The 24,491-nt window shown below is 35.8% G+C and overlaps 1 protein-coding gene across 7 annotated transcripts in view; it reads right to left on the bottom strand.

Annotated features, from left to right (window-relative positions):
* Positions 1-24,491, bottom strand: part of LOC137240117 (neurotrimin-like) — a 2,444,277-nt gene that overhangs the window by 1,214,495 nt on the left and 1,205,291 nt on the right. For all 7 annotated transcript variants that reach the window (XM_067766054.1, XM_067766050.1, XM_067766051.1 and 4 more), the window contains one exon: positions 4,639-4,797. In XM_067766054.1, the coding sequence (XP_067622155.1) occupies positions 4,639-4,797 (159 nt within the window). The remainder of the gene's footprint in view (positions 1-4,638; positions 4,798-24,491) is intronic.

Here is a 24,491-nt window from a genome sequence, read left to right on the forward strand (position 1 = left end):
ATCGTTTACCACATGTAAGCTGTGTTCGACTAGATTATTAGAAAAATTTAGGTCTATTTGATGTATCGCCTGTGATATTAACTATATCGTCAAAATTAATTAGAATTTGCTTACTTAAGCTTGAAATTTTAATGAGAGAAATATCAGCTTGTGTATCTAGTAAAAATGTACATAATTTGTTAGATCCGGTTATATAAATTTCGATAAAATCTGAGTAATTTAGGTTTAGACAAAAAATATTTTTAATATTTATTCGTTTATCTCCTCGTCCCTCAGTGTTCGCTGCTGAGTGGCGTCCAAGTTTAAAGAGCGAAAATTGGCATTATTTCGCGTATTTGAACTTCCGGCGTTAGTATTGGTTCTGTTTTCTAGCCTATTTTGACTGTTGCTAGTGTTACGCGAGTTACAATTGTTTCGGTTGTCGTTGTTTTGCCTATTTTGATTGATATTATTGTATCTACCGTTATTATTGTTGTTGTACCTATTGAAATTATTATTGTTATTGAACCTGTTGAAATAAATATTGTTGTTGTATTTATTATTGTTGTTGTAGTAGTTATTGCCTCTATTGTTATTGCGAAAGTTGGTTTGATTGTTAAACCTTGATCGAAAAGCTAATACCTGTCTTTCTGTAGCCTGATTGTTTTGTTCGACTATCATTTTTGCTACGACGTCTTTTGCGTCACTAAAAGAGGTTGATGCCAGACTTGCTTTGACTAAGTCTGAGCGCGTATTTAGCCTACAAACGTTTACTGACTGTTCGACTGCCATCTCGTGCGCTTTGGCTTTTGATATGCCCTCGATAATTAGAGACCTCTCTAAAGCATCAGATAATTCCTCTACTCGTTTAGCAAACTCGGTTAAATTATTGTTCGTAACTTTCAGTGAAGCTATTTTTCCTGCAACAACTTTTGAATTGTCTGGCTTTATTCGACTTTTAAGCGCATCTTTAATTTCTTGGATAGATGTTATATTTGTCGGAATAGCTTCCCGTGCTTTCCCTTCGAGCTTTGATTTAACGAGTGAAATGAAAGTTGGCATAAGATCTGGATCTATATAGCCTTCTACTAGTTCAATTTAATTTATGAAGGAGTCTAGCGCTAAGGGGTCACCGTTATAATTTTCCCTAAATAAGGGCGCCCACGACCCAGTAAACTGTCTCTTGTGCTCTGGTGTAGCCATTATTGTTGGTTCTAGAAAATTAGTACGAGATTGGTTGGAATTTGAGAAAGTTGTTAAAAGCCCTAAAGAATTGTTTGATGTAACGACTGGGTTATCGAAAGCAACTTCTGTGGTTTCTTGTAATGAAATATTTTCCGTATGATTATATTAGAGCTTGAGATGTTTGGGTATTAACAAATTTGAATGAAAAAGTTGAAATGATTTTGTAGCATAATTTGAATTAAGAATAAGTTGAAGATTTGAGTTATGAATTTGAACAAATTTGAATTGAAAGGGAATTTGAATGTGAAAAAATTTTAATGGAAAAAAAATTTTAAATGATTTTATAATCTAAATTGGAACTGCTTTACTTGCACTTTGCATTGAATTTTGGCATAAATTTGTTGGAATTGTTTGAAATTGAGTTAAGAATATTCCTCGCGAACCATCAATTAAATTTTGGCTTAAAAAAAAATTTGTTTATACCGGGTGTGCTACCATATACGGTATACAAGAGAGAATCCTGATCTATTTTTCCAATTTTCCAAGACAATATTAATTTTAAACGTGATATGTTTATTGCAATTTAGTATTTATTTCAATATTGTTTAACGTGACGGCCGCACTGTTGCACAAAAAAAAAATCATTAAATTTTACGTGACGGCCGCACCGTTGCACAAAAATGTTAATTTTAATATTTGACGTGTTGGCCGCACCGCTACAGAGCAAAATGTTGAGTATATAATTGTAAAAATTTATTAAATTTTCATCATTATTTAACGTGTCCGCCGCACCGTTTCACCAAAAATGTTTCTTTTTTTTATATTAAAATTTGCTTTTATTTTTTGTATTTTAAAGTATTTCAAAAATATCGAATGTAATAGGATAAAGTTTTTAATGTACTAAATTTTCATAAAGCGTATTTATGTATATGTATACTTTGTTTTAAAATTCAATATATTCGGTTTATTATGTTCATATACCGACACACTTTATAAAAATTTGATTGTTTCCAAATATAGACTTTGCATATATAATTTGTTATGCATTACTGTAAACTTTTGTAAGGAAAATATAAATTCCGGTGTCATGTGTGTCACCAGTTAAGTTGTATAAATTTTTTAAAGTAGTAAAGTATTTTAAAAGTATTTAATGTTTTCAAAATGATTAAATTTTTAATGTATACAATTTTTACACAATGTATCTGTGTGTATGCATACGTGGTTTTTTTTAAATGCAACATTCTCGCTTTTAGCCATAGTTTATTTATTATATGCATATGCACACACATTTATACAGATTTATTGTTTCCAAATATGGACTGTATATTACGTTGTATTTTGTATGTTTTATAAAGAAAATCACCAAATAGTATCACCAATTTCACTTTTCGCATTGTATCGGGAATTTTATTTTATATTTTTATAAATTTTAGTGGATACTTTTAATTGATGCAAAAAAATCCAAAATTCATTTAAATTTAGAAAAAAATTTAAATGTTTTATATAATATGTAATGTGTTATGCAGACGCACCGCGTTTAATCAAAAAATTGTAGAGTTAAGTGTACATATATGTATTAGAATCCCTATGGAAAAAGTAATTTATTAAATACATACATACTTATATTTTGTTCCCGCTACATCTGCCGCCGTTGGTGGCCGGTATTTGTTGCTGCTGCTGATGTTCATTCGAGCTGGCTGGGATATTACATGCCGTTATGGCGCGGTACAGTTTTTATTTTGTAGTTTTCTTGTTTTTACAAAAATTACAATTTTTCCGCATGCCCAATTAGTGGCCTTTTGTAGGTGGCATGGTTATCCTTCCTGCACCCGATCCGGCACACTGCCTCACGGTCGCCATGTGAAGTTCCATTTTGGAACTTTCAAAAAATTGTTCTTGTGCGCACTCTAATGCACGCACGCTCCACTCAAACATCAAAAACACGTATTTTGTAGATTTAGTTTTACTTGTGTTTATTTAAGTAGCTTTAGTAAATATTATTTATTAAATTTAGTTTCTGTAGTATACTAAGTAGTTTTTAGTTATTTTCACTAAACTTAGTTAGTTCTTAGTTCGTATAATATTTTAGTTTTACGTTTTTGCTTGCACACACTTCGTTCAACATTTTATAATGATGTTCGCCTTTTTTTCGAGCCCACCTCCCCATTTCCAACTTGTTTCAACACCTCTTGTCCATTCACAATAGACAACAAGGTTGCACCAAGTGGGAAACAGGGTGAGATCATAAGGCTGCTGTTACAGTGCTTCGCCCCATCCAATAGAAGTGCACACTAACAAATTGTCATCAATATCCTATAACGGAAGTCTAAAGAACTCTGAAGTTTCAACAGGGGTGGACAACATTGAAAGGTTGTTAGAGGCGTTCGTTCCCCATTGCAATTTAAAAGAGGTTTGGTGTCATGTGGTTGATTCGGGATAGGTTAGAGCTTAGCCTGTTACAGTATCCAGATCAAAGTTGAGCTAGATAGCCGCGCTTCTGTCTAGAGAGACCGCTTTCCTCTTCCGCGAGATCAGGGTATTTTACTCTAAGAACAGGGTTTACCAGCAATTTCTGACATGGAGGTCCGCCGCCTTTTTGTGGATATCACTGAGGACCTTTTTGTGTTATTCTTCTACATACGGCTGAGACCTCAGTGCCGTATTTTCCTCATAACCCTGGGGCGGGGACCTTTATTTAGATGTCTGTTGGGATGCCTAGGTTTCTGTGTATTCAGCAGAAACTATTTGTTCAGCATTTCATTTCTCGAACTAATGGCGAATAGTCTCGCCTCACTATGTAGGTAGTGCTCTGGGGCCATAAGAAGACAGCCCGTATCGGTTCTCAGAACGGAATTTTGACAAAATTTAGATCCTGATCCAAAGCCACACCCAGCATTTTTGGTGAAATATCGAGGTAAAACATAGATACTTTTCTCAGTACTGGGAAAAAAGCATCGAGTACGAAATATTGGAGTATTTTTTGGAAAATATCGACACTACTCACTCATTACTCGTATCGTTCTATCACTAGCCACGACCGCTTGCGCTTAAACGTATTTTGCATACGTGTGGCGAATAAAAATCTGGCTTAGAAGTATAATGACAAAGTCTAACCAAATTGAATGGACAATTAAAACTTTTACCAAGTAGTCGCACTGCCTACTGGCGTCACATGTTTATAAGTAAGAAATTCGATCTTCAGGAAAAAACGGTTGAGCACTTTCTGTGTTCGTGTCCTGTGCTCGCCAGGTCAAGGCTCCAGATATTAGCGGCGGTAAAACTGCCATGTCTAGGCTTAAAATAAAAATTTAATAAATGATATAAAAAAAAGTTAAGTGTTCGGTTACCGGCATATCCAGCACACATTGTTGCTGCTTAGTTGGTCACAAAAAATTGCTTAAATTATGAGCATGCCCATCCGACAAAATGTAGTGGGCATACAGTAAGATAATTTAAGGTGTTTTAAATACTAACCTATATGATTTTTGTTGATTGTTATCGTTGAGTTATCGTCGCGTTTCCATTTGATTATCGGGCGTGGACTGCCAGTGGCTCTACACCGCAAAGAAATATTGGATCCTTCACGTACAATGATGTCACTGGAACTAAGTGAGTCATCTATATTCGGCGGTACTATATGAAAAAATAAAAATTTCAAATTACTAAATTTACGCATGTACGATGAACCGAATTCACATCTATCGGGAAATTCTGTAAAAATTTACGACTACCTTCGTTTTGGTTTGCCAACATAGTCTTAGAAAATTTTACTAGAGTACAAAATTCTACGCCAAAATACGGGATACCACCCTAGGTGAGTGACAACGAACACAACCTAGCTTACTCTAACCTGGCCATAGACATCCATCGCTGGCTCCCATGGTGCCAGCAATCTTAGAGTCACAGTTTTAAATACCCCGGCTAAATGGTAATTAAGTAATAAAAAAGATAACAAATAACTTCTTTCATGAATCATATCAAAATTTATGCGATCCAAGTATTGGCGTTCACGCCAGTGGACGAACGTCTCGCCGCTGTCCGAATAAAAGCAACATTTTTTAATATATCATTCATCTACACCCATGCACCGACAGAGGAGAAAGAGGATGAGGTGAGAGATGCTTTCTATGAATGCACGTACGAGCGCCGCCATGATATAAAAGTCGTGCTTGGCAACTTTAACGCCAAGGTGGTGAGGAAGGTGTTTTTTGCCCTTTAGTCGGAAAGTTCTAAACTTCTCCCAATAGAATGAGGCTAATTGACATTGCGCGTACTCGAAACATGGGGCGAGGTTCATGCATAAAAAGATACATCAAACTATATGGCTGTCCCCCCATCGAAATACTCGCAATCAGATCGACCACTTGTGATAAATGGACGGCATGCATCCAGTGTTAGATGTGCGCACAATCCGAGGACCTAACATCGACTCGGATCATTATCTCGTCGCAGCCAAAATACGCGGCCTCCTCTGCGTGGCTAAAACCGATGAACAAAAACACAAGGAAAGCTAGACGTCGAAAGGCTGCAATCGCAACAGACTTCCAATGATTTCGCAACTCGACTCTCACACCTGCTCTCTGAGAGCTAAACTCAGCCTGAAGGAATATAGGAGCAGCGGAAGCATATCTCCAAAGTACTTCGTACTACCGCCGAGGAAAAAATTGGTTACCGGCGGCCACGGAAAAACAACTGGTACGATGAAAAATGCCGCATTGCAACCAAATGAAAAGACGCTGCCTACAGGGCTACGTTAAAAGCGAGCGCAACAAGAGGAGCGTGTGAACGCTACAGCGAGTTAAAAAGGGAAGCGAGATGCCTTTTCGGGAAGAACAAATAAGAGGCAGAAAGGCGTGGGTGCGAGAAGCTTGAGCTGCTAGCCACCAGGAATAACGCCCGAAAATTTTACCAAAAAATTCGGCGACAGACGGAAGGTTTTAAGACCGGGTCCAACTCTTGTAAGAACGAAAACGGCCACTGAAGTCCAGGGAGTATTTAGATTATGGAGGGATTTCTGATTTCCTAAATGGAGAGAGTGATTTACCGCTCAGGGATGACGAACTCGATCACGCAATCGATGATGATGGAAAAAATATCCCCCCACCGGATTATGACGAAGTCGGAATAGCAATAACCAGATTGAAAAACAACAAGGCCGTGGGCGCATATGGATTGCCTGTGGAGCTATGCAAATACGGCGGCGAGTAGTTGGTAAGGCGCATGCATCAGCTTCTTTGCAAATTATCGGGCGAGTGCATGCCTGATGAATGGAATCAACGAGTTCTTTGCCCAGCCCACAAGAAAGGGGATACTGCAAACTGCGCCAACTATCGCGAAATCAGCCTTCTTAATATCGCATATAAGGTCCCGTCAAGTGTATTGTGCGAAAGATTGAAGCACACTAAAAAATTTAAATATTTCCTATTTTTAAGGAGAAAACACAGTTATTAATGAAACTTGTTCTTATAATGAAAGACGATTTGTACTCAGCACAGGTAAATCAATGTACCTAACTCAAGATTGAAGAAATGTTTACTAAAATTAAGGAATTTATGAGTATATTAAGTAAATAATTGCCCTGAAGTTCAAAAGAAGTATAAATTTCCTTATGCGAAAGCAATATTTCCTATTTTTTAAGAAATAATAATAAAGCTATTTTTTACTGAATATAATAGCGCATTTAGGTACTTGTGTTCGCTGCCAGCGCAAGTTTTGCAGGATTAAAGGAATTTATATATAAAATATGTAAAAAATTTTCCTAAAAACCCAAATAAGTATACATTTACTTGCGCTTAGGCAATTAAGGCAATGCTATTAAGGCAATGCTTAATTTAAGAGCATATTTACTTTTTTTCTCTACCGATAACCAAAATTGCACTGCATATAACCTTGTATGTACTAGTGATGGCACGATATTTCGATAGTGGTGATTGCATCGCCGCTATTGACAAATCGCTAATAGCTGTAGCTACTGCAATCCAAATATATCGGTGATTGGCGATTTTCCTTCATTCGATTCTTTTGAATGACAATTACCTCTGGCAGGATATCGCCAATAGCGATTATAGCGATTGGCGATTTTCCTTCAGCATGAAATTCTAATACTAGTAGTGATAGCGGCGATGCAAACATTGATAGTGAAATATCGTTCATCACTACGCATCTGTGTGCTTTACTTTCCGACTGAGTAAAAAAGTTTATTGGATACAAAAAGGAATCATTTTCTGGAAAATTGGAAATAATATAGTTTTACAAAAGTTTACCAGCTATTATTGAAAAATCGGGATAGTTGTCTTAAGAACTGCACAACGAAAAAAATGTCTCGTCAATAGATAGTGGTAAGTAAATAAGGGCTGCTTTTTGTGCAGAGGAATTGTGGAAACGGCAAACGGAACAAAGCAAACTTGTGCAACAACAATTTCGACGACGAAGTGATGTGCAATAATTGCAAAAAATGGTTTTGCAATGGGCGTGGAAGCACATCTGCATCCCAAATTGTTAATCATTCGGTGAGGGCTAAACATAGGGAAGTAACCTACATTCTGAAGGTCCACTTGGAGAAACAGTACTAAAATGTTACTCGTGGGGCGTACGTAATTTATTTGTATTAGGATTCATTCCAGCACAGGCTGATTCTGTTGTAGTGTTGTTATGCCGGTAAGCTGAAAATGGAGTAAATATTAAAAACTGTATCTATTTAAACGAATAAATTTAAATTTTAGGCAACCATGTGCAGCGCAAAACTCTTTGAAAAGATATGAATTGGGATCAAGAACAATGGAAGCCACTTATAAGTGATCGTTCGTTTTTGTCGTGGTGGGTTAAGGTGCCTACCGAGCAAGAGCAGTTGCGTGCACGAAAATTATCAGCAGCATAAATGAACAAGTTGGAGGAATAATGGAAGGAAAATATTGATGCAACATTTCAGGATTTAGAGAAGCCAGGTATAGATACTGAACCATCACAAGTGGTATTACGTTATGAAGATGTTTATCAACACGAGAAAGTTTTTGGTCCACTTGTGCGCCTAGAAACAGAATACGATAAAAATTTAAAAGAATCGCAAACACAAGAGGGTATAGAAGTAAGATGGAAAGTTGGCTTAAACAAAAAAGCAATAGCATATTTTATGCTTGCTTAAACTGATTCGGACATGAAACTAAAGTAACGTGTTACAACCCGGTACACCACCTGATTTTTATCGAAATTTCTCAAAGGTGGTAACAAAAGACGCATCTAAACCTCCGTTTTAAGAATCCGAAAGCGGAGAGTTTTATTTCCGTCAAAAGTTATTTATAAAAAACCGTAAAACGACCCCGGTAGGGTCCCAAATATGGGGACCGATCCACAATTTGTTTGCATAGGACACCTTTCTGGGTTGGCGGCCTTCGGCCGCGCTTATAAAAAATTACCCTGGGTGGATCCGACACAGGTTTGGGGATCAAAACTAAATGCGCGCAGAACACCTTTCTGCATTAGTGTGTGTGTGTATATATCAAATGTGCCAAAAAACAACATCCACATGGAAATTTTAACCAATTTTTTGCGTATATCTTTTGACAGAAATAAAAATTAAATTTTCGCTTTCGGATTCTTAAAATGGAGGTCGAGACGCGTCTTTTGATACGACATTTGATAAATTTCGATAAAAATTAGGTGGTGCTTCGTCTTGTTAAACGTTACCGAAACTAATGCATGTGTTATTCATAAGTTAGTACTTCTAGGTTGTAGCCGTTAACAGTTTTATAAAATTTGTGTTTTTGGTGGAAAAATAAAAGAATTATAGAAACATATATCACTCGTCCTATTGTAAACAGATTAGCTCAAAATTTAAGTTTCTTGGGAGAATGCATTTCAAGCTTTGTCATATGGTTTGTATATGGTTGAATTCTCCGGCTAATTTCTAGGGCACTGAAGTGGGTGGCTAATTTTCTGCTAAAGAATATTTTTATAAAAGTTTGAAGAATTTGCTATATTTTTCCTCTCTATTTTTCAATAAAAACTGATTCATTTTACTATACAAATATTATGCAGCCAATAACAACTTTCAGAATAAATTCATACGGAGTATTTCTGAATACATCGCTATAGTATAATATAGTAAATAAATCATATTTTTATGGTGTTACATATACAGATTTATTTCGGGTTGATTCATCTTATATTTAAAAATCAAAGCATTTTCAATTACCAAAATTTATAAAACAAATATGCATAGGCATCTATTTCAGCTAGTTTCATCTCATTGGGTGTAATACGAGTCTGAACATATTGTCGTCAGCCAGTTAATAATATATATCATAACATCTCAGAAAATTAGAATTTCACTTACATTAGTTTACAATAAAAGGTACATATTTTTTTCTTGTTATTCCAATTTTGGTTCAGATATTCCGTATACTAAATTGAATTAATGTATAACATTCAATCTACTCCGGTAAACAAACTTAAACATTCATTTTTTATATCCAAGTGTACAAATAATTGCAGATTCGCTTATTAAAGATAAATTAAAGCGACTGCCATAGCTGTAAAAAAATAGCCATACCTAAATTCACTAATAGCTCAAAATCGCTGTATCGGCCATCATATCTTCTGTATAGAATTGGAAATTAAAAATTTGCTTCTATCAAGAGATATTTGCAAAAGAAATTCAACATTTTCATGACATATTTGCAAACGAAATTGAACATTTTCATTTGGTTGCTGTAATTTTGTTGTACATATAAAAAAAAATGTGCAGAAAGGTATTTCGGTCGAATTTAATTTTATCTCCAAACCGGTGTTGGACAAAAATACAATGGATCCCACCTTTGGCTTCGGAGCGCTACGTGGTAATATTTCCGTTTTTTTGAGAATATTTTTTGACGGAAGCAAAATTTTTAATTTCCAATTCGGATTCGCGGTCCTTGGTCCAAACATCTATCCCAATATTTTTGGAAGTGTACTAAGAGTGTCTTGCTGTAGCAAGAAAGTTATAATTTATTTATTCGCTTTTTCTCTATTTAGTTTATTTTATTTTATTTTGTTCATTTTTTAAATTTTATTTTAGTTTATTTCATTCTATTTTTTTCTTTTTTATGTTTATTCTCTTACAGAGCACAATATTAAATTAAATGCCCTTAAATATTAGGAAAGCAGCCATTTAAGCGAAATTGTACCAGAAAGTTTGTTTGGAAACCTCGTCATATTTGAGCACCATTTCCTTGATGGAGTCCCAGATTTTGTGATGAAATTAATGATGTAATTATTTATTTACTATTCCATTTTACTTTAACTTATTTCGCACACACTTCTTTTAGATTCCCATTTTAGATATTTTGAGATCCAGCCCAGGCGGATTACACAGGTCAACAAAAATGGGTACATGAGATATGCCCTATATATTCGGGTTCTATGTTCAATTCTATAAAAAAAAAATGCAATTACGAATCAAAAATATTTGGTTTTGTAGAAGTTATAGCGATTTGAAAATTTTGCATTTTTGCACCAGGCTACTGTAGGTCCTTTTGCGCTATTTCGGTCGATAGAGGGCGGCGGGTAGCTACCTGATGCAGCGATGCATCGGAAAAAGATCTACTTAAAGCACAACATACTCATCTTAAAAAAAACCAAAAAAATGTGGCTGAGAAACAGTAACAAGGAGATAAAAGGTCACAGATACACATGATTTTAGGTAGATTTGGCAATTCTTTAATTACATATTAAGAAACTCATCGAAACTTTTACTGACGGATTGGCAGGCCTAGCAATAGAGCATGCCAGCTACCTGATAGCGTTTTTGTAAGTAAATTTTTTGTAAGAAGCTGTAGTTTCTTGGGTCACTCGTTGTGGGCGACACTATGGTTTTACATATCACCGAGGAATGTTGTCTTCGAGAAGTTGTAAACGAGCGGCTAATTCGTTTTACTATATATGTGGCGAATGTATTAAAAGAAGACAAAAAAAGTTTGATTTAACTAAAAACACAAGGAGTTGCGAGACCTACCTAGCCTACGTCGGTCTACCTGTTAAAAACCAGGACAAAAAATAGGCTCCACATGTTTCATGTAACTCTTGCAGAAGCATTCTGGAGCGTAAGTTTATTTTCCCTTTTTTTTTGTACTAACTGTTTCATATATATATACATATATCTACATATATATAATTGCATAATAACTGAAATTGTTATGAAATGCTTTAAGTTTTATTATAGTTTGGTACCAGGGTGAGAAAAGAGCCAAGAAGTTAGCAGTGCTGAGGATTTGGAGGGAACCGAGTAATCATGACACTGATTGCTATTTTTGTGTAGTGAAACCACTGAAAGGGAAACGTTTAAGGAAAACAATATGTCGGGAACTACCATCAACATCCGCTCCAGTACCATATTTGGAACAAAATCCTGTATCTGATCCACCTGTGTTGGAATAGCAACTATTCCCTCCAGGCAGCTTCCAAACACCGAGTTCATCTGCATCCGTACATTCCGAATTTGTGCCTCAATTTGAACCAGGAATACCACATCTGATCAACTCTGAAGATCTCAATGACTTAATAAGAGACTTAAATCTATCAAAAGACCAAGCAGAGTTATTAGCATCGCGGCTTAAACAACGAAATTTACTTATTTCTGATGTTCGAATATATCGGCAAAGAAAGCGTCATGAAGAATTTTCTTGTTTCTACAGTAAGGAAGATGGACTCTGTTTTTGCTATGACGTGAAAGGTTTATTTGAAGCAATTGGTATTCCTTGTAATACAAATGAATTGTGCCTCTTTATCGACAGCTCAACAAAAAGTCTAAAAGCAGTTCTACTACACAATGGGAACAAATTTCCATCTATTCCACTGGCACATTCCATACATCTCAAAGAAAATTATGGCATTAAAATGCTATTAATACAAGTGGGAAGTTATTGGAGACTTCAAGATGGTTTGTTTTTTTTACTGGAATGGATATACCAAACACTTCTGTTATCTTTGCCTATGGGATAGCACAAATGATGCCGCCCACTTTCGCCAAAAACATTGGCCTGAACGTACTGAGTATGGATTGGGAAGATTTAATATTAAACACGAAGCAATTGTCGATCCTAAAAATATATTGACGCCGCCATTGCATATTAAATTGGGCCTTATTGAACAATTTGTGAAGGCTCTTAATATTGAGTCTAAAGCTTTCAAATATTTGCAGACTTTTTTTCCAAAGCTGTAAGAGGCGAAAATTAAAGCTGGAGTCTTTGTTGGCCCTCAAATAAAAAAAATTATGAACTGCGATATTTTTCCGGACCTATTTAGCAATGAGGAGAAACTATCGTGGAACAGTTTTAAGGCAGTAGTTCATGGCTTTCTTGGAAATCATAGGGATGAAAATTATGATGAGCTGATAACTGGCATGATTACGAATTTTTCCGCCATCGGATGTAGAATGTCGCTAAAGATGCACATGTTACATTCACATCTGGATAAATTCAAAGATAATATGGGGGCATATTCAGAAGAACACGGGGAGCGATTCCATCAAGATATAATGGAGTTTCAGAAACGCTACCAAGGCCAGTATACGGAAGGCATGATGGGGGACTATATTTGGACGTTAATAAGAGAAAATGTTACCGAATATGGCAGGAAAAGCAGGAAAAAGCATTTTTAAACTTTTAAACTGTATTATAAATTTATAAGAATAAATCTTAAATTGATTTTTACTATACTAGAATAAATCAAATCTATGGCAAATTTTGATGAATTTTCATGTTTTTGTTTTTCTCATTTTTTTCGAACAAAACCAAATCAAAAACTTTTTTATGTTCATATTCTTATTTCTGGGTGCAAAAGCAATAAAAAAAATATACGCATGACCATGTACAAAAATGTTGTTGACCAGTGTTATATCTGTTAAAGTCATTCCAAAAAACTTAGAAGTTGACTGAAAGCGAAAGAAAACGTTTTAGCTCGTTGATGATTGGAACATGATGTAGGCAGGGTGAATTTATTTTGATTTTTACAGATGGCCAAAAAGGCAAAGCGTGCTCCAGAAAAAAATTTTCGATTATGCACCAAGTAAGGAACTCTAAGTTCGGGTGAAACCGAACATTACATACCCAGCTGCACAATTGAAATGCTGTTGTTGTTTGTTTTGTGTGCTTAATAGTGTTACAAGGCTGCGCAATAAAACATATACATATGTTCTATTCTGAACTAATTTTTCTTCGAGTTATGGCTCCCGAAACATAGAAAATTGCTTAGTCATAAAAGGGGCGGTGTCAAGCCCATTTTTTAAAATATGAAACTTTTCCTATTTTTTGTTATAAATCCATTTGGAAAATGAAATACCATTGATATAAAGCTCTCTTTGCAAATATACAGCTTATTTTATTCGTCCACGACCCTTTTAAAAATCTTGTATATAAAAGTGAGCGTGGTCCTTAACCGATTTCGTTAATTTTTCTTCAAAGCATTGCTTATAGTAAAGGTTACCACTCTGCCGTTAGGTTTAACGATTTGTAATTTATGATTAATAATATTTGTAAAATTGATTTTATCACAAGTGGGCGGTGCCACGCGCATTTTAAATTTTTTTTAAATTTGTATCAAAAGTCGGTTTCGCTCATTTTCAATACCAATATATTCTGGGTCCAGATAACCTCGTGTACCAAATTTGGTTAAGATATCTCAATATTTACTCAATTTATCGTGTTAACGGACAGACGGACGAACGGACGGACATGGCTCAATCAAATTTTTTTCGATACTGATGATTTTGATACATAGAAGTCTATATCTATCTCGATTCCTTTATACCTGTACAACCAAATGTTATCCAATCAAAGTTATAATACCCTGTGTACAAGTACATCTGGGTATAAAAATAAAGTCGAAGACAAAAATTGCAAGCATCTGCCTACAAGATGGGCCAATGTCATGAAGTAGTATCCACCTACATTGAACTTCAGCCAGCAATATTCGAGGCCTTTGAAGAGATAGTAGAAGGGAAAAACGACAAACCTTCAGCATAGGCTTCTCCGTTTTAAGCTGCAATTTCCAAACGTTTCTGATGTTGTTTTAGCAATAAGGACACTCCCCGAAGGCCTTGGGGAGTGTTGTCGATGTTGATGGTCCTTTGCCGGATGCAGATCCGGCACGTTCCTGTAACAAGCACAATAAAGGTACCAGTCCGACCATCTCGGGAAACGATTTATTATTACCACATGAAACCTTCTACGCCATACCGCCCTCCCACCCCCTTGATCCATCAGGAGTTAGGGATCGCCAGAGCCTCGGCTGTTAATGAAACAGGATTCGCCACGGGTAGGTGAGGTTGACAATTGGGTTGGATAAGCTATATAATGCGCTGGCAACCGCTTGAGAGAGTTGCATTACACAAGAAACCTCGCATCATTAAACACCAATTAAATAGATGCAACACTGATACTGAGAGCGTCGAAGATTATTATAGAATCGCATTCTATATTCCATTCCTTGATGCATCCATAATTCATATCAAGAACCGTTACATGAAACACCAACTAATTTTCGAAAATTTCGGTTTTTTGTTCCCCAAAAATGAATACAATGCTGAAAAATGCAATAACTGCATGGATTTTATGAAAGTGTTGTGGATTGTTCCAAAACCGAGTTTGCAATGGAAGTAAGCATGTGGAGAAGGCGAGTCGATGGTCAGAATTAAAAACGTGTTTGATGTATTTGAGGTGGGTACAATTTTGATGATTACCTACAAAATTAGTATGCTATATCAGACCTGTTAATTTTGAATTAATTGATTGCCATTAGAAAAAAATTTAAAAAAATCATAATTTTTCCGATTATTGAAAAAAATCGAAAATAATCAAAACTATTACTTTTTACTATTTTAGATTTTTTCGATTATTTTTGATTATTTTTGATTTTTTTTATATTATTTTTGATTATTTTTCCGCTTTGTTGAAAGAAAAATTTTCGTTTGTTGCATGCACGGGATAATTTTTACATACAAGTACATTTTAGGATGCAATAGTAATTCGGAAGCGCTTATCGAGGCGAATATATACATGCAACATATAGGGCGAATAGTATATGAGCGTTGATTCAAACATATTCTCCGGTAAGTATACACACATCTGCATACTTTACTACACTCATTTTATAAAATAATGTGGGATCGAAAAAGGCGGTTTTTCTAATTACCCAGACAATATGTAAACAAGTAAGGAAGGCTAAGTTCGGGTGTAACCGAACATTACATACTCAGTTGAGAGCTATGGAGACAAAATAAGGAAAATCACCATGTAGGAAAATGAACCTAGGGTAACCTTGGAATGTGGTTGTATGACATGTGTATCAAATGGAAGGTATTAAAGAGTATTTTAAGAGAGAGTAGGCCATAGTTCTATGGATGGACGCCATTTAGGAATATCGCCATAAAGGTGGACCAGGGCTGACTCTAGAATTTGTTTGTACGATATGGGTATCAAATGAAAGGTGTTACTGAGCATTTTAAGAGGGAGTGGGCCTTAGGTCTATCGGTGGACGCCCTTTCGAGATATCGCCATTAAGGTGGACCAGGGGTGACTCTAGAATGTGTTTGTAGGATATGGGTATCAAATGAAAGGTGGTAATGAGTATTTTAAAAGGGAATGGGCTTTAGTTCTATAGGTGAACGCCTTTTCGAGAAATCGCCATAAAGGTGGACCAGGGGTGACTCTAGAATATGTTTGTACGATATGGGTATCAAAGGAAAGCTGTTAATGAGTATTTTGAAAAGGAGTGATCCTTAGTCCATAGGTGGCCGCCGTTTCGAGATATCGCCATAAAGGTGGACCAGGGGTGTCTCTAGAATGTGTTTGTACGATATGGGAATCAAATGAAAGGTGTTACTGAGCATTTTAAGAGGGAGTGGGCATTAGGTCTATAGGTGGACGCCTTTTCGAGATATTGCCATTAGGGTGGGCCAGGGGTGACTCTAGAATGTTTGTACGATATGGGTATAAAACGAAAAGTGTTACTGAGCATTTTAAGAGGGAGTGGGCAATAGGTCTATAGGTGGACGCCTTTTCGAAATGTCGCCATTAGGGTGGGCCAGGGGTGACTCTAGAATGTGTTTGTATGATATGGGTATCAAATGAAAGATGGTAATGAGTATCTTAAAAGGGAGTAATCCTTAGTTCTATAGGTGGACGCCTTTTCGATATATCGCCATAAAGGTGGACCAAGGGTGACTCTAGAATGTTTGTACGATATGGGTATCAAACGAAAGGTGTTACTGAGCATTTTAAGAGGGAGTGGGCATTAGGTCTATAAGTGGACGCCTTTTCGAGATATCGTCATTAGGGTGGGCCAGGGGTGACTCTAGAATGTGTTTGTACGATATGGGTATCAAACGAAAGGTGTTACTGAGCATTTTAAGAGGGAGTGGGCATTAGGTCTATAGGTGGACGTCTTTTCGAGATATCGCCATTAGTGTGGGCCAGGGGTGACTCTATAATGTTTGTGTGATATGGGTATCCAACGAAAGGTGTTACTGAGCATTTTAAGAGGGAGTGGGCATTAGGTCTATAGGTGGACGCCTTTTCGAGATATCGCCATTAGGGTGGGCCAGGGGTGACTCTAGAATGTGTTTGTACGATATGGGTATCAAATGAAAGGTGGTAATGAGTATTTTAAAAGGGAGTAATCCTTAGTTCTATATGTGGACGCCTTTTCGAGATATCGCCATAAAGGTGGACCAAGGGTGACTCTAGAATGTTTGTACGATATGGGTATCAAACGAAAGGTGTTACTGAGCATTTTAAGAGGGAGTGGGCATTAGGTCTATAGGTGGACGCCTTTTCGAGATATCGCCATAAAGGTGGACCAAGGGTGACTCTAGAATGTTTGTACGATATGGGTATCAAACGAAAGGTGTGACTGAGCATTTTAAGAGGGAGTGGGCATTAGGTCTATAGGTGGACGCCTTTTCGAGATATCGCCATTAGGGTGGGCCAGGGGGACTCTAGAATGTTTGTACGATATGGGTATCAAACGAAATGTGTTACTGAGCATTTTAAGAGGGAGTGGGCATTAGGTCTATAGGTGGCCTTTTCGAGACATCGCCAATAGGGTGGGCCAGGGGTGACTCTAGAATGTTTGTACGATATGGGTATCAAACGAAAGGTGTTACTAAGCATTTTAAGAGGGAGTGGACATTAGGTCTATAGGTGGACGCCTTTTCGAGATATCGCCATTAGGGTGGGCCAGAGGTGACTCTAGAATGTTTGTACGATATGGGTATCAAACGAAAGGTGTTACTGAGCATTTTAAGAGGGAGTGGGCATTAGGTCTATAGGTGGACGCCTTTTCGAGATATCGCCATTAGGGTGGGCCAGGGGTGACTCTAGAATGTGTTTGTACGATATGGATATCAAATTAAAGGTATTAATGAGGGTTTTAAAAGCGAGTGGCCCTTAGATGTATATGTGAAGGTGTTCTCGCGATATCGACCAAAATGTGGACCAGGTGATCCAGAAAATCATCTGTCGGGTACTGCTAATTTATTTATATATGCAATACCACTAACAGTATTCCTGCCAAGATTCCAAGGGCCGTTGACTTTTTCATTTTCTTCTACTTAATATGGTAGGTGTCACACCCATTTTACAAAATTTTTTCCAAAGTTATATTTTGCGTCAATAAACCAATCCAGTTACCATGTTTCATCCCTTTTTTCGTATTTGGTATAGAATTATGGCATTTTTTTCATTTTTCGTAACTTTCGATATCGATAAAGTGGGCGTGGTTGTGGTCGGATTTCGGCTATTTTTTATACCGAGATAAAGTGAGTTCAGATAAGTAGGTGGGCTAAGTTTAGTAAAGATATATCGGTTTTTGCTCAAGTTATTGTGTTAACAGCCGAGCGGAAGGACAGACGGTGGACTGTGTATAAAAACTGGGCGTGGCTTCCACCGATTTCGGCCATTTTCACAGAGAACAGTTACCGTCATAGAATCTATGTACCTACCAAATTTGAGAAGGATTGGTAAATTTTTGTTCGACTTATGGCATTAAAAGTATTCTAGACAAACTAAATGAAAATGGGCGGAGCCACGCCCATTTTGAAATTTTCTTTTATTTTTGTATTTTGTTGCATCATATCATTACAGGAGTTGAATTTTGACTTAATTTACTTATATACAGTAAAGATATTAAATTTTTTGTTAAAATTTGAATTAAAAAAAATTTTTTTTAAAAAGTGGGCGTGTTCTTCATCCAATTTTGCTAATTTTTATTTAGCACATATATAGTAATAGTAGCAGCGTTCCTGCCAAATTTCATCATGATATCTTCAACGACTGCCAAATTACAGCTTGCAAAACTTTTAAATTACCTTCTTGTAAAAGTGGGCGGTGCCACGCCCATTGTCCAAAATCTTACTAATTTTCTATTCTGCGTCATAACGTCAACCCATCTGCCAAGTTTCATCGCTTTAATTGCCTTTGGAAATGAATTATCGCATTTTTTCGGTTTTTCGAAATTTTCGATATCGAAAAAGTGGGCGTGGTTATAGTCCGATATCGTTCATTTTAAATAGCGATCTGAGATGAGTGCCCAGGAATCTACATACCAAATTTCATTAAGATAGCTCAAAATTTACTCAAGTTATCGTGTTAACGGACGGACGGACGGACGGACGGACGGACGGACATGGCTCAATCAAATTTTTTTTCGATCCTGATTATTTTGATATATGGAAGTCTATATCTATCTCGATTCCTTTATATATGTACAACCAACCGTTATCCAATCAAACTTAATATACTCTGTGAGCTCTGCTCAACTGAGTATAAAAAATGTTGGGGTTGGCGTCCAAAAGCTTTCATTTAGCAACGATCCTTTATGGTTTCATCCTTAAGTCTAGCCAATTTTGTGTATCCAATATATATGTATATATATGGGGTATTCCATCCCATTTCGACCAATTTTGAACCCAACCCCTTTAGAATTGGCTGAAAGTTTTTCTTCCTTTTCTAGCTTACGAAAGACGTTTTTCAGAAGTTTTTCAAATTTTTTCATCCAACTCAAAAAAAGTTATGGATTTTTAAAAAAACACCGTTTTTGTTTTCAAAATTTACCGTTTGGGATTTTTTTTTTTTAAATTTGTTTTTAAAATGTACTTTTCGGAAAAAATTTAAAAAAAATTTTAAAGTTTTTTTTTTGTAATTTTTCAGTTTTTCGAGATTTTTCGTTAAGTTTTAATTATTTTGAAAAAAACGGTGCTATAACTTTTTCAAAAATTGACCGTTTGGGATCAAAAAAAAGGGCGAAATTCGAAAAGTCTCGAAAAACTGAAAAATTACAAAAAAAACTTTAAATTTTTTTTTGAATTTTTTTCGAAAAGTACATTTAAAAACAAATGTAAAAAAAAAGATCCCAAACGGTCAATTTTTGAAAAAGTTATAGCATTTTGAAAATAAAACCGGTGTTTTTTTTAAATTCATAACTTTTTTTGAGTTGGATGAAACAATTTGAAAACCTTCTGAAAAACGTCTTTCGTAAGCTAGAAAAAGAAGAAAAACTTTCAGCCAATTCTAAAGGGGTTGGGTTCAAAATTGGTCGAAATGGGATGGAATACCCCATATATGATATACATTTATTATTTTGGATTGCGTTATAGCTATGCACTGATTATTTCGTACATACAAGTACATCGGTGGAAGTAACGGTATATCATCAGCGCTTATCTAGGCATATAGTTACATACATACCCACCTACAAATTATCGTGTCTATAGATGTAACCGAGTACTGTTTTACGACAAAACAATATGCTCAAAAAATAAGTATGAGTAATACTACTTAGGTTGATAGCTTCACTTCCAACTGGAGCGATCCTCTAAGTTGTCATTCATCATCATGATCAGTTGTCTTACCAAAAGTTGTTATATCCCAAATAAACTTATTAACATATGTCCATGGACATTAGGTTGAAACTTGTTTTTTAATTCCTTATGATTACGTCTAGAATCTATACAATTTTATGGTTTGCAAAGGGAGCCATATTTTAGTACTAACAATGGAAATTCCAAACACATTTTTTGCCTATCATACATAATTTTTTTCGACATGGTTGGATATTTTCCAAGAATATATATATATATACTCGTATACATTTTAAAAGTCTATAACAGCGGTCGACTGTTAATACGTGTCCTTAAAGGCTCATTATTAATAATCCGAAGGCGGAAAACAAAAATTGTGAGTCGTTCAAAATATATTAACGAAAAAATGCTTATATATGATAAAGCTCTCTAAATGGGACGAAGAACACTCACATAGTGGCGATGATATGAAACCAATATTACTAAAATAAAGCGAAAAATATGATAAACTTTGATTACAAAACAATCAGTGCATAGCCACAACTTAATCCAAATTAGCGGATATATTAATTTTAGACACAAAACAAAATTAGCGTGACTTAAGGATGAAACCATTATTATTTTATATAATGAATGTAATAATGCGCATGAGAATATGTTTGAATCAACGCTCATATACTATTCGCCCTATATGTTGCATCGCTTGATACGCGCTTACGATTTACTATTGCATCCTAAAATGTACTTGTATGCATGCAAAAACGAGAATTTTTCTTTCAACAAAGCGGAAAAATAATCAAAAAAAAAAATTAAAAAAAAATTAAAAAAAATTTAAAAAAACAAAAATAATCATTACTATTGATTATTTTTAATTTTTTTCTGATTTTTGCTTACTTTTGATTATTTCTGATTTTTTTTTTTGGTTTTTTTCAATAATCGGCAAAAATTATGATTTTTTTGAATCAATTGAAAAGTAATCATTAAAAATAGAAAATGATGGCAAGTAATCATTAAATAGCGTTTAAAGAAAATAATTAATGGAACGGCTAATCATTACCATTAGTTATCATTATTTAACAGGTCTGTGCTATATTTCTTATTTATCTTATTTTTTCAGATGGCTGCCGAACATGTAAATAAGATATTGCGCATATTAGCCGTTCTACCAGTTTCGACAGCAACACCAGAACGCACATTTTCTACCCTCAAAAGGTTAAAATCATACTTGCGGAGTACAATCAGTCAAGAACGTTTGAATGGACTCGCTTCATTGAATATCTAAATTGATACACCACTTTCTGTAAACGAAGTACTAGAAGAGTTTTTAAAAAACCTAGGCGATTGTTGGGAAATAGTTATGGGAAAAATTAATTTCTTTATGCTGTATGTGTTTAAAGCTTGAATATACAGCCATATTTTACTGACCGATTTTTGTTACGAACCAATTTTCATGTCATAAAAAAGGTACGAAAAATACCTCACATCTACACCATCTTCTCCAATTTTGTAATTATCAAGCTTGAGATGCCCATTTTACAAGCTGAACCAAATTTAAGTAATTTTCGTACCTTTTTTACGACATGAAAATTGGTTAGTAGCAAAAATCGGTCAGTACTGATATTCTTAATAAAAGTGCATATGTAAATCCGACACTGACCGTAACAATATCACTTTAAATTTATTTTTTAGGAAAGCTTTATATATACAGGAAATGGAGCATCCGGGGGGCTGTCTTTATGCAAAATACCATAATGCTGTTTATCGATTGCGAAAAGAAAATGTAGGTCACCAAAATGTTCCCCAAACTGATATAGAAAGCCAACAAGCGATTTTTCATACGAAGAAAGTAAAACCTGGCTGCAGTACAATATTGCTCACTACGAAGAAATTTAAAAAAATGGGAGGAGTGCTTTTCTAATAGAAGGAATATTTTAAAATCAGCGGCTTCTACCTCAGACATCTTATCCGATTGGCCGATTTTAAAGCAAAGTTTCGGCTTTTCTATGTAAGTTCCTCAACAATTTTTTTCCTATCCTTAATTAATTTGTTGTTGTTCCCTATAGATCGGAGAAGACTTTGCAAAACTTTTCCAGAGAAAGCAAAATGTGTTTATTGAAATTGGGATCAATTTGTTAAGAACGTGGGCCCAATACTAAAAAGGTCAATAAAGGACCCTTGGTCATTGGAATTGCTTAATCGCTTAGACGCTTAGAAAGCTTGCAAAAATGTAATTGAAATTTTTAATTATTGCAGGCCTAACGAATGAATAATGATTATCTCTTAAATGCTCGAGATGTTGTTGTTGTTTCCCTCTGCTTGCCAGCCCTCTTAAAGCCGAAAAGTAGAAATAACAAAAAGAAAACTACTATTGCAACTTCCAGAAACTCATTTGTTTGTATTACAACTAGTCGTCAGGAGCTGCAGCAAAAAATTAGTGCGATAACCGACGAGTGTTTTAGCCAAAATACTTCTGTACAGCCTTTCGTGTGTGCAATTGGAGATGAGATCCCTGACTTAACCGAGTTTTTTGTTTATTTTGTAGGAATTTGTTATAAGCAAAGTAATATTGTATGTAGCATCGATATATGCTTTAAAATGTTCCATGTGTTCGATTTAAAATATCCAGAAACCTGTAAGTTAGTATGGAAATTCCAGATCAGTACTTTTTTAAAATTTCTAATGGAAAAGACAGTTTAGTATCCACTATAATTAACGACCTAAAATGAAGTGCTCTGTATTTGATACAAGTTTTTCAAATTGTGAAGACTTATTTATTCATTTAAAATATTACTACCAAAACAGCCAACAGATACTTTTAAATGTGGATTTATTAATTGTTATACAATTTTTACGAACTTCAGATCTTTCCACAGACATATGCGTAATACTAGTGTCAAGTTACATTTTAAATGAATACCCTCTGTATTGAATTTCATCTAATTTGAATACTATTAAATTCGACCCTGACGGACAACGCGGACAAGAGAGAGAGACCGAGTAGTTTGTGAGAGTGGAATTTAACCGTGAACGAGGACAGTCGTGTTTGTAATAATCTATTTTACCTAATATTAAAAATTAAATAATTAAAACGCAGTGGACTATAAATCGTGTGAGTCTCTTTATTTCGGCTATCTTGGCAATTTTCAGAGTGGGATAAAGATCCTATCTGTGAGAGAAGAATCCAATTTTTGTAAGCTGCTGGAAAATATGCAATTTGCAGAGTAAGCGAAAGAAAAGTACGTGTAAGCGAGCGTGTATAAGGAAAATAAAAACGTGTATGTACACGCGAATAAAATCTTAGAAAAAACGGTTTGCGAAATCTTAATGGAAAAGATGGATAGAATCGCTAATTTAAATGTGGTACAACTTCGGGAAAAGTTGCGCGATGCGGGTTTGCCTACGTCAGGTAACAAAGCAAAATTAATCGAGCGGTGGTATGAACACCAACAAAGCGAAAGATTTTCAATTGCGCTTGAACGGCGGTTAGATGAATTGGAAAGCGTTGTCCAATCGGTGCGTGTTGGGGCAAGTGAGGGTGTTATTATGCCATTAAGTGCATCCTCACCTGTTAGGTGCTCTGAGCAACAGTGTAACATACAGGAGAACATGAGAAGCAGGGCGATGTATGAACCTGTAAGCATGCCTGTACATGTCGCGCAGCCAGTTATTCCTCTACGCGCAAGCAGACGAACGTTTGGTTCAAATTTTTCACAAGCATCGACGCCAGTCTCGCGTCATGTCCAATTCGCCGAACCATCAGTTGCAACGTCATTGAATTTCGAGAATAATCATATTTGGGGAGCGTCGACGTCAGCGGCCGAAAGAGAAAATATAACGCAGTATCCATTCGCGCATATGGGATACACACAACGATATGGTAATGGTAATATGTCGACGTCAGCGGCCGAAAGAGAAAATACAACGCAGTATCCATTCGCGATATAGGATACACACAACGGAATGGTAATGATAATTTGTCAACGTCAGCGGCTGAGGGAGTAAATACAAATACATATTCGTTCGCTCACATGGGGCATGCAGAACGAAATGAAAATCAAAACGTCGAATTTACAACAATTCATAATGTTCGGAGAAATACAATGCCGACATATGTACGTAATAATATGTTCGCGCCGTCGGGTTATGTGCCACAAAATGGAATGTGGGACAATCGTTTAATTTCAAATGGTTTTGGGAACGTTAATGATATTATACATATTCTGCCGACGTTCGATCCGAGTGGCAAATCGTTGTCGTCCATACAATTTGTTGGTAGAGTTTAGCAACTTCTACATGTATACGGGTGGAATGAGAAAATACTTCTCTTTGCAGTGCGAGCAAAATTAAAGGGCGCTGCAAAAATGTGGATAGACTCTGCACCAATTGTTTATGTAAATTGGTCGTGTTTTATTAAAGATTTTATTAATCAGTTTCCGTCAATTATTAATTCGGCGGATGTACATATCGAATTAATGAATATGCGCCGGGGAGCAAATGA

The sequence above is a fragment of the Eurosta solidaginis genome, chromosome 2 (genome assembly GCF_040869045.1).
Source record: "Eurosta solidaginis isolate ZX-2024a chromosome 2, ASM4086904v1, whole genome shotgun sequence".
In the NCBI taxonomy this organism is placed as follows: Eukaryota; Metazoa; Arthropoda; class Insecta; order Diptera; family Tephritidae; genus Eurosta; species Eurosta solidaginis.